The sequence below is a fragment of the Paramormyrops kingsleyae genome, chromosome 17, assembly GCF_048594095.1.
Source record: "Paramormyrops kingsleyae isolate MSU_618 chromosome 17, PKINGS_0.4, whole genome shotgun sequence".
In the NCBI taxonomy this organism is placed as follows: domain Eukaryota; kingdom Metazoa; phylum Chordata; class Actinopteri; order Osteoglossiformes; family Mormyridae; genus Paramormyrops; species Paramormyrops kingsleyae.
The window spans coordinates 21,583,914-21,595,920 of NC_132813.1; the positions used below are offsets into that span (position 1 = coordinate 21,583,914).

Genomic DNA, 12,007 nt, shown 5'->3' on the forward strand with positions numbered 1-12,007 from the left:
CAAGACATTTGAGGAACAGATCACCAAGGGCAAACGAAAGCAGAACTTGGGTTCTTAGTCTAAGATAAACTTAACACAAGGGTTAAGCAAATGGAACAGAGTCACATAGCAACAGAGGAAATCACTTAAAAGTCAAAACTAACTTGTTATGGAAACTCGAGGTGGAGCACAGTAAAATCAGGGATGGTCTTTGGGATTAAACATTCGATCCGTCTGAGTCGTGGAGTCCTGGGATGGGACACACGACCTGACAGCCCAGGGGAAGCCCTCGGCCCTCCATACCTTGACATATCTTCTTCAGTAGCTGTTGTCTGGCAATGATTCTCCCGAGCCGGTATCCGGATCGGCGCCGGCGGTAGTCCATCCTCAGGTATATGTCTTGAGTCTCAAGGGTCATGCTGCCCAGGCACTCTCTGCTCTGTGTTTCTGGAAACTCTCGGAACATGACGGCTCCGGGCAATTGAAAGAGGCCCTCGAAATTCCCCAAATCGCAGACAGAAACGCACGCACTTACGGCGATAGCGTCCAGGAGTGCAGTGAACTGGCAAGCAAGAGAAACGGCAAGAGCTGGCCTGGAGGAATAGTGCCAACTCTTCTCTCTTAGTCACGGGTCACATGACCGGCGAGCAGCCAATAGATACAGAGCACTGCCCACCTGCCTGAGCCACAGCTAAAGCCTGCGTGAGCCCTCCTTGAGCTCCCTGCGTTCTGGAGGGAAGGACAGAACGGGGCTGGAATGCTTGAAACACAGGAGACGGGGGTGGGAGGGATGAAAGGAGGAGGGGGAACGGGGAATGTGGGCTGGCCAAGGAAAACATCACAGCAGAAGCCACACCCGTCCAGAGAGCTGGCCCTCCCCTCCAGCGTGGCCGTCCTCGCAGGTGCCAAGTTTACTCAGGAGGAATCCAGCCCGAGGTGGGGGCCAGCTGTGGGGAGTCTGGCTGGGGGGTGGGGGGTGAATACTAATCAGCCAGACTGGGGGTGCTTTACAACTCACAAAGCTCTTGCACTTTTCTGAATGTGAAACCTAATGAGGTTTCAGGTGCTAAACAATATTTTTGCAAACTGAAAAAAACTGAAATTAGCTCCTAAACTGTTCGATACCTTGGTTTTGCCTCAAGGAAAAGAAGCATGTTGGATTGCGGTCACACTGGAAATCAAATATTAAATATGATATTTCACATTTTCTCCTCTCACCCTTGAAATATTGGACAGCTTCCCAAAGGCCCATACTTACATTTTAGTGGATTTTACATACAAGAATTAAATTAAAAGAAATACATAAACCTACTACAACACAGATTACATTTGCCTTCACTATTCATATGTGCTAATATTTTTATATGTGACACTATATGTTTCCAGTAAAAGCAGCGCACCACCGGCACCAGTACAGCATTCCGTACATGGGCAGAGGGGAGCGTGGCCGTGCGGCATGGAAAGCTGGAGCCCCCAGAGCAATGCCGGTCCTGAGGAGGGATTTGTTCTCCAGCAACATGGAATAATTGAAGTCATAACACTTTAAATAGACCCCCATGTCCTCGCCGCTGACCACACCCACAGCTGGCTGGGGGAGGAACGAGAGGTGGGCGGGGGGCTACCAGCCGATCGCCATGCATTTGAATGGAACACAACCCCCCCCCCCCCCCGAGCCAAACACAGCAGCTGTGTTTCGATCCATGAGGCCTGGGTACAAAGGGCCCGATTCAGAGCCAATCGCCTCTGAGCACTTCATAAACAGCCCCCCCCTCCCCCAGCACCACCTCGCCCCTGCACACCCCCTTCCTCCCGAGATGCCCTCTTCTGTTTTTATATCTGTTTTCACGTTTTTTTGGGGCTGTTTGCTCAGGGTCAGATTCCTGTGTTCCTGTTAAATGGCTTCATTTACTTGGTTGGCTAAACATATATGCACACACACACACACACGCATACACACACACACGCATACACACACACACACGCATACACACACACACTCACACACACACGCACACACATCGGTCTTCATCTAAATATGGACCGTACATTCAATTCTATGGGAAAAACCCTAATCCCAATCACGACACCCTTAACCACTACCCATTCCTAACCTTAACCATAAGTAACCAACCCAAATACAAGACTTTTGGCATTTTTACTTTTTTGATTGCATTCACAGATTTTTATAAAATTGAGGTTATCCAAATGGGGACCTCAAAAGATGTCCCCAAAAGTAGGGAAATTTCAGGTTTTACTACACTTTGGGGACAATTTGGTCCTCAATTGTGGTCTATGCAAACCCACACATACAGTACACACACAGACACACACACACACACACACACACACACACACACACACGCACATACAGTACACAAACCATCCCTGTGAATTCACGCGGTTGAGAAAGCAGCTATGGGTCCCCGACCCTCAGCCGGAACCTTCTATCCTCTTCATGTGGACACGGTAGTGGAAGAAAATAGATTCTTCTTGTTGCAATATACTTGCCAAGCCAAACCTCATACTGTAGACTCTGCAATTTTATGACTCTTCCTTTTACAGAGCTGGGTGTTTACCAAAGTGGATTAAATTCAGCGTCTCTCCAAAAGGTAAAACCGCAAATTCCCGACTGGAATTTAAACCTGGAAGATCCGTGCTCTCTTTCTATTTCCATGGATCTTATGACTGACCCAATTAATCTATACAGTCGCTGGGCTAAATTACATAAGGCATGAGACTATTAATTAAGGTGCAAGAAAATTAGATCTATGAAAAAAAATTGATTGAATATTAATAGCCACTTTTATTAGAGTGAAAAAAGCCTGCAGGTGACTGAAAAGTTAAATAAACGCAGCAGCCAGAAAGTGCAGGCAGGGAGAAAACATGATTTATTTACAAATGACTAAAAATCTCAGCCTCTAGCCAGAACCAAAAAAATATATAAATACTAATAAATAAAATGTCCTGGAATTCGAATGAGGCAAGCAGTCAGGAATCACTGATTCAAAACATCTCGCTTTCAACAGCTCCTTAATCTGCCTCTTAGGAGACAGAGATGGAGAAGAGGACAAAGAAGGAGAGCAGAAGAAGCCCCACCCATAGAATAACCATAATGCACTGCTGTGGCAAGCTATCTGTGCTCCGGTCCTCACCCCGACTGCCCTTGGCTGCTCTCCGTGTTTAGAAACCAGAGAAATGTGACCCATGAAAGGGATCCAGGTCGGTCAGAAGAAGAACTGACCACATTAGGAACCTGGCAGCCTTACCAACAGAGCTTAGTGATCTGATGGGACCCAACTGCTGAAGTAAAGTGATGTCAGGCTCCATCTTGCCCACAGGGCCTCTCCCTACTTTCCCCTGCCTGTGCCTCTGCCCCGCCATCCCTGTGCGATGGCCCTCTGCCTGTGCCTCTGCCCCGCCATCCCTGTGCAATGGCCCCCTGCCTGTGCCTCTGCCCCGCCATCCCTGTGCGATGGCCCCTGCCTGTGCCTCTGCCCCGCCATCCCTGTGCCTCTGCCCCGCCATCCCTGTGCGATGGCCCCCTGCCTGTGCCTCTGCCCTGCCAGCCCTGTGCGATGGCCCCTGCCTGTGCCTCTACCCCGCCATCCCTGTGCCTCTGCCCCGCCATCCCTGTGCGATGGCCCCCTGCTGTGCCTCTGCCCCACCATCCCTGTGCAATGGCCCCCTGCCTGTGACTCTGCCCCGCTATCCCTGTGTGATGGCCCCTGCCTGTGCCTCTGCCCCTCCATCCCTGTGCGATGGTCCCCTGTCTGTGCCTCTGCCCCGCCATCCCTGTGCGATGGCCCCTGCCTGCGCCTCTGCCCCGCCATCTCCGTGCGATGGCCCCCTGCCTGTGACTCTGCCCCGCCATCCCTGTGCGATGGCCCCCTGCCTGTGACTCTGCCCCGCCATCCCTGTGCGATGGCCCCCTGCCTGTGCCTCTGCCCCGCCATCCCTGTGTGATGGCCCCCTGCCTGTGCCTCTGCCCCGTCATCCCTGTGTGATGGCCCCTGCCTGTGCCTCTGCCCCGCCATCCCTGTGCGATGGCCCCCTGCCTGTGCCTCTGCCCCGCCATCCCTGTGTGATGGCCCCCTGCCTGAGCTCCCCTGCACTTGCGCACACGGCGTCTCTCCATGGCACAAGCTGCAGCACCATGCTGTGAAATCCCAGCTCCCATGCTGAGGGGAAGTGGGGGCTTGGATAACATGGGCCCCCGCCCCCCAAAAAAGATGGCTGACCAGATGCGTAGGTAAGTCGACACTCAACCAGCCTGAACATGCAATGGAAAAAGCTCCTCGCTCCTGGGATTCCTGGGAAGCGCTGGGGGCCATGACGACCCAATGTGACCCCAGCAGGTGCAGGGAGCGAAGGGCTTTTCTGCCTTCCTCTAGGTACCATATGAAAACACGCTGACAATCACAATCATACACATTCAGGGCAATGTAGACACACCAATTCACCTAATAGCCAGGGCTGGGAATCAAACCCCTAACCATCTGACCATCTATATTGTACTTTATATATCTTGCTGCTGCACACACAAGAACATCCTCCTGGGTGTAATGAAGCTCATCTTATACAGGAATAATAAGTTTAACATAAATGTTTTTTTTTCCCACAATGCCTCTCCCTAACAGTAACATTTCCAGACAGCCATGATCTGGGAGGCTTTGTCTCTGACAGCAGTTTTGGTTTCATGATTAATTAGCTTGCATGACAACAAAAAGCATTAAATACAAGCACGTGCCGCCACCTCTGGTTCCTTGACATTAATTGGTCTTAGCTCCTAAGCCTGGGGGCCTCATTTGAAAAAAATCTGTGCTGTGACATGACTGATGCAAACACCCAGCACCCGCAGGGGGAAACACAAATGTAGGAGCTTATTACGCCCATGCATCTGACTTGTGTGGTCCATGCTTTAGTCAAAAGTGTCCAGCACGCGGCTCCCCTAACTGCTGCTCCACCTACTGGTCCATGCCTATCCTGCCACTCATCATGTAAGTAACAGAGCAGCCTGCAGATGTCCCACACACCACTTCATTTCCCTCGGCTGGTGCCCCGGCCCGTCCTGCTTTAGGTAGATATGAAATTCCACATCAAAGTAAGACTGTGACAGGACCCCCCCCCACCCACCCTCCATGGAGCCCATCTAGACCCATCTGCCACAGAAGGTGTGTCTGAGGTCACCATATAAGGTGCATTGTTTAGCCTGAATATTAAACACAGCTGATGGGACCCCGCCAGATGCATGTAACATTCCTAAAATATGTGCACAGGAGAATGAGGGTTTGTTATGTCGAGGATCCAGTGACACACAGTGCAGCCGGTGAACTAATAAGGTGTTTGGCCATGACAGCTGAACCGACGTGTTCCCCGTACACTGTACACATGAGGCATAGTGCTGCCAACCAACTTAATGATCCTAGGATTTTTACAAATGAAAGCATTACTCAGACCACACAGATTTATAATAGCTGCATTAGAATTCAAACTCAATTTGACCATTTGACATTTTACAACGCATCCAATGTAAAGCAGGCCGATCAATGGCAGGTGACCTTGGATTATGCCACCTAGTGATAGATTGCGGGTACGGCATGGGGAAATAAATCAAGCTTTTCTTGTAAAACACAAAGACACACAGTCGGTTTCAATCCGTCATTCATTAAAGGTACACTTTGGCTTTCAGGAAAGCGCACACAACAGATAAGAGGCTCGGTTATGCTTTAAGTGCCACCTAGCGGCAGGTCTGATGCATAGCAAAGGGATGTAACTGCAGAAACGTAACTGTTAATATAAAATACACTTCATTTATATCCATTACATTTGACGGCAGTATTTAAAAACACAGATAATACATTTAATTTAAAAAATAATATTATATACCTGTTAGTAGAGTAGTATTTGGGATGTTAAGACAAAAGAAAATCGTCCAGGTGTTACTATACAGTGGCCAGTTTTGATATTCGAAATCAAGATCGGTTTTCAAAAGTATCGGGACAAACAAGAAAGATTGACGCAATTTAAACAGTCAAATAAATTTACCAAGACAAATGCAGTCAGGAAAACGTGTGGACTGTAAAAAAACCTTTGACTGAAAATGAAACAGCGGAACATCGAAGGGATGCTCGAGATTGGGGATAATTCGGTAGGACGCAAAATGCTCGATTAGCACCTTTAAGCTTTTAATTAACTGAGCGTCTTTAACAACCGAGCGTTTGAGATAACTGTATGTATGATGCTATTTTAATACACACAATATCCATATTCCCGTTGCCCACAATATCGCCAAATTTCCCCGCGATTAAACAGCGTTTTTGGCCAAATTCGAATTATGCAGTTTTTAAGAAAAATTGCTGACACATGTGTTAAAATTAATTCCCCAAATACAATTTACACTTTGCTTTTTGTAGGCCTATTACATGTATAGAGGATAGTTTGTGGAGATAAAACTACAAAAAGATAACAAAATACAAATGATAAAGAACGACTTATCAATATGTACTTCACAAGTGAAGCGACATTCTGCTAAAAACTGTAGTAATAGTTAAAGTGTAGTAATTAGCCTACTTTAAATTACCATAAAATTGCATTAAATTTTCCCCAATAATGTAAATCCCACCGAACAACACGGGGCGATGGGTGAGAACTTGCATAAAATGAGACCTTCCAAAAATAAAAGCCATTTAAGTTTATTTGGGAAGTTAAGTGACATTTCCATACTACGTACAGAGAGATTCGCTTTGCTGACCTGCAAGCCGACGCTCCCGGAGGTTTTTCCACAGTAAATCCCAAGCTTTGGACGTGGAGTATCGGAGCTGCTCGCTGAAGGAGCGCCGGAGCCGCAGCCGCACGGACTTTCGCTTCGTTGTCATTGTGAACCCTGACACATGATAATAATGTAATGTCCCCCCCCGGACAAGACGCGCCGATCTTCCAGATTAAACAGCAAAATGCCTTCTCAGATGGGGTGCTCACGCCGCAGATTATCGTTGAAGGACGCGAAAAGTGAACCTTTTATCTCCGACTCGTAAATGCATGCCAATTCAGATCTTCTTTTTGCAGATATTCCCTGCGATGTTCTTGTTCGCGTCCCTATACGGCGACACGACTGGACCGACCAAAGCTTGGACCAGATGTGCGCTTATTTGAAGTTTCCATTTGGGGCTGCTGCATATACAGAAGAGCGGCCCCCCCTCCCTGTCTCTCACCGCCCCTCCGGAGCGCGTTTGCCTTCTCCGTCACCGCCTCACTTAATGTAAAGCCGGCCGCAACACGTTCGCGTTTATGCGTCTTTAAGGTTAGTATGAGTAGGGGGGTTAGAGGGGCATGGATACCCTGGCAGATTCAGGGGGCCCAACACTGTATGGGCCATTTAGTACTAGAAATAATAATTAATACACTCATTATACACATTATTGTACAGTGGGAGACCCGCCACCGCTCGGCAAATTCTATGTACTGTATTTCTTCAGACTGAAAGTGGCAAATCTACCTGGATCAAAGATTACCTTTCACAGCTGTTGTCAAACCTCCGCAAAGGAACCACCACAGACAGACAGGTTTACACAAACACATAGTCCAGGCCAGCGAGCTACTTTTACAAAGAAATAGTCTTTGATAGTGATTCGCAACGGTAATTTGCCGATCGACCTGTCGATGGCGATCAGCTGGATGGCGACCACTGATCAAGACTCCTTATCATTTATACGAATAGTTCTTTTTCCGGGTGGAATTCAAAACATGTACTAAAACATTTCGTGAGACAGTTCTGTTAGTTTATCCATTCATACAAAGACCTCATGATGTTATTTTTTGTCTGTCATTAGGTTTTTTGGTGACACTGGGAAAATTTGCACGTCATATTCAGCGCAGTCTGACAGATACAGAAGCAAGTCAAGCAGAACTTTCACGATATCTAAGATGGAACCATGCCTGTAAGTGACACATCGGCAACCAAAAGGGATGAATATAATGCTGAGCTGTGGTCTTCCCATCGGAGAGGTCTAAACGCAGCCGAGCTCAGGAGAAAACACCATGCTCTGCCAAGTAAGCTGGAAAATGTGAAAGAGAAACTGGGGGGAAATTCAGAGGACTGAGTCCGTGTGTGTGCGTGTGCATGTGCACTGTATTTGTGTGCCTGAGCACTATATTTGTGTGCATGTGCACTGCATTTGTGTGTGTGTGTATGTTCACTGTGTGTGCAAAGGGTCTATCTGTGGGGACAGCGCTCCTCTGTTTACATGTCATGGGTCAAGGCTAAAAATTTCCCCTGGCTTGAGAATTTGAAGAGGAAGGGCCTGCATTCTGGGGGAGAGCTGGATCAGCAGATCGCAGGAAGAATGGAAGGCATTTGCACCAGTGTACTGTGGCCTTCCTGCCATCGTGAGGGGGCCTGACAGGAGACCTCAGAAACCGCGCTGGGTGGGATTACACTGGCCTATCAATCACTGGCCGGAACAACAAATGTGGCCAATAGGAAGCAAATGGGAGTCGCCACCCACCCCACAGGATTTAAAGCCTCACTACTTCCATCAGTAGCTGCAAAGCTTCCTCACACACAAACACACACACACACACGGCAAGAAACAGCCCCAAGAACACAGGGTACAAACCAGGGGAGTTTCTAGCTATGGAAACGATCTGAGGCTAAGTCAGGCTTACCTGGGGCTTGACCTGCTCTGTTTTTGAAGGAAGATTGGCATCAGGGCTAAGGTACTGGGGGCCACAGCCCAGAGTTATCGGACCTAACGACACCCATGGCACAGACCGGCTGTTCCACACAAAGGGGAAAGAAAGTGTCCCACGACCAAACTGGCGCACATGTAAAGTGGGACGTACCACACATGCAGGGTGTGTCTGGAAAGCAGCCGGATACACATAACATAGAAAGCAGCCCACATAAGGGGGCCAACCCCCTCCCCCCCCAAACCACAGGCACCCCAAATGGTGAATATGCAGTGACTGTGCTGTGCCAGTCACGCACAGTGTAAAAATAGGCAGAATCTCAACCGCAAAAGCATACTACAGTACTACCTAAATAACTAATTTTATTGCATTAATGAGTAAATGCAACCACTTCACTGGGCGAGAGGTCATCTTCAGAAATGTACTTTTCAGGGTATTTATTTTCGCCATAAATTAGTCCATAAAATGGAAAGACTGGATCCAGTTAGGTCTGAGCGATACTGCTTCCAGCTTTATGATGGTCTGCCCATTTCTGTGACAGCTTTAAGTGATTCTGTATGTCTGAAGAGGCCGTGTGTGCGCGTGTGTGTGTGAACGTGTGTGTGAGCGGGTATACCTTGTCTTATGGGGACACAATGTCCCCACAACGTTAAGAATACCCTTTTTTTTACTCAATTTAATAAAAATCCATGACTGCAATGAAAAAACGAAAAATGCAAAAACTCTTGTATTTTGCTTGGTTACTTATGGTTATGGTTAGGGCTGCAGGGGTTAAGGTTGTCATAGTTAGCGTTAGCATTTTTCCCATAGAAATGGAAGAGCGGTCCCCACAAAGATATGTTTACCCGATGTGTGTGTGTGTGTTTATAACCGTGTATATTCCTGTAGAGTCACACAGAGTCCTTTGGCAGGACATCCCTGAGTTCTGACCTGGTTCTAGTCAGGCTTCCTGACCCCCCATCCTGCTGGACATTACTGCATGACTCACGGGGTGACAGCTGTCCCCAGAAAGCAGAGGGGGGTTATTTTCAGCTGCCTCGTCCGGAGCTCAGGAGCAGCCCTTCGGGTCATGCATATGGCACACTCAGGTGTCCTGTCTGGGGGGGTCGCCTCATCCGTCCTGCATGCTTTACAGCCCCACTTCACTGTCACACGCACAGCCTATTATAAACCCGGAGCGTGCCTATGGCTCAGCACCCCCCCTCTCGGTGTCCCGGCTGAGCGGCCCGTGTCCGCCGTCCTGCACACTTTGCTCTCAAATGTACCTTATGAACCCAGAGCACGTGCCTGGCCTGGAAAGCCCGGCTCTGTCACCGGGAAGGCGGGGCTTTCTTCAGCGCCAAACCGGCACGAAAAATGGATGAGAGCCAATAAAAATATACGGATGGCTCCACATGTGGTGGTATGTGGCATCATGGGTTCAGAAGTCATGCAAGTAATTCGAAGGTTGCTGGTTCAAATCCCACACTTGGCAGAGTAATTACCCCATTAGGCCCCAGAGCAAGGCTCTTAACCCCCAACAGCTCCAGGGACTGGCTGACCCTGATTCCTCGAATTAACGTTGCTTTGGAGAAAACCATTTGCTAAATACGTGAAAGGGCAAAGTTTAATGGGACAAATTTGACTCTGCAGTGGCAAGACCAAAAACACTCTTTACTATGGAGAGGTGCTCTAATCCAGCAGCTTACAGTTCCCGCGTATATACAGCTGGACCTTCTCCTTCAGTTTGTGTTAAGCGGCCTGTCTGATGGTACAGCAGATGCCCGAAAGGGGCTGAACCTTTGGGGGCAAGATGCTAGTAGTAACAGAATTAGCCAGTACACTGCTCAGCGTCACACAGTAATCATTTACATTCTGTTTACTGAGTATTCACTTAATCCAAAGTGACAAAGAGATCAAGCATCTAGGGTACCTTTATTGTCCCCGAGGGGCAATTTGTTGCACAATCAGCATACAAACAATAATGAACAGAGAATAATAAATACACACTAATAAGCATAAAAATCTGGATTAAAAACAGTGGACAGTATAAAAATCAGGGATCAGGGTTGGTCAGGTTGCTCAGCAGCCCGACGGTGAAATGACTCTGCCAACCAGGGATTTGACCTGCTGACTTCTGGTGACAGGCACAGCATTTAGATCGAATCTCTTTTATTGTCACATCACTAGAACTGGTGAACTAGTGAGAGAAAGTCTTGGGGCGGTTTCTATCAGCAGCACAGTACACTAAATAAAGCAAACTGTACTAAAAACTGTATAACAGTGAACTGAACATAAAGCTGTACAACAGTACACAGTGACTGCTAATGGAGAGAGAATCAATAATGCGGCTGACTGGACCTGATTGTTTGCTTTGGCAACTTAATTGATGGCTTATCTCATTAGGAAAAAGAAAAGAAATAATGGCTTATAGAAGAAACTTCCTTTTCTATACCGTTAAACTTGTTTAACTGCAGACATCGGTCCACCATGTCCGGTCAGTAAACTTTAGTTCATGACATTGCTGCAGGCATGAAGTTTCAGAGGGTGTGGGGCTCCTACCCGCTAACTGAAGAGGCATGTGGGCCACCGCTCACAAAGAGAACTTCCTGCTGGAGGAGGAACCAAATCTCCTCACTGATTGGGTCCAGCGTTCACATGGGAGGCCCTACGGTCCAGCCCCGGAGTCCAAAGCAGTGCCTTTCCCAGGCTAATGGATCCAAGCCCTGGGAATTTTGTTGTTTTTTTTTTTTGTCCTCTTCTAAACGCTTGCCTCTGCTCTGCCTTTGAGATCCATGTGGTTCCCAAGAGCCACAAAAGGCTGCGTTTCTCCAAAATAGCAGGGGGCCAAGGGGGCTGCTTGGTCACGGACGGCTTCTTCGTCTTCAGCAGTGATTATCGAACCTGCCCAGATGCCATAATGCATTACAGTACATTAAGCTCTACAAAAAGACCGTCTTTACTCATCTGCTATTTGTTTTCTGCTTCCCTTTAACCACGATATTCCTCTCTTACCAGAAGAGTGCCAGACAGAGATAACGATGACATTGAAACTAAAATATAACCATTACGCCTGGCACTACTCTGGATGCTGATGGATCTGTAATGCAAAGTGCATGTGATGCAGGACCCCCTGCAGTGCTAACAAGATGCTCGCTGTAGGCCACTGAACATTTTAGCAAGCTGTGTAAGTCAGGCGATAGCTGAGAGCCAGTGTTTGGGGTTTAGATGCTTATCCACTGCACTGATTATGCTCCATAATAAGCAGAGTAGTGCCTTTGTGTAAATCATATTCATTACACCTCAACATGCTTTATAAATGTCTTGGACCAGGCAGGCCGTCAAATCTGCGCGTCTGTAC

The 12,007-nt window shown here is 47.9% G+C and overlaps 1 protein-coding gene across 5 annotated transcripts in view; it reads right to left on the reverse strand.

The window, feature by feature from the left end:
- The window catches only part of stard13b (StAR related lipid transfer domain containing 13b), an 81,921-nt gene that overhangs the window by 34,191 nt on the left and 35,723 nt on the right, over positions 1 to 12,007 (reverse strand). The window contains exon 1 of one of the 5 annotated variants that reach the window (XM_023826160.2): positions 6,731 to 7,106. The exons of 3 other annotated variants lie outside the window; for them this stretch is intronic. In XM_023826160.2, coding sequence (XP_023681928.2) covers positions 6,731 to 6,854 — 124 coding nt within the window. In that variant the 5' untranslated portion in view covers positions 6,855 to 7,106. Of the gene's footprint in view, positions 1 to 282; positions 714 to 6,730; positions 7,107 to 12,007 lie in introns of those variants that run through there. One more of the 5 variants, XM_023826159.2, reaches the window with a different exon arrangement.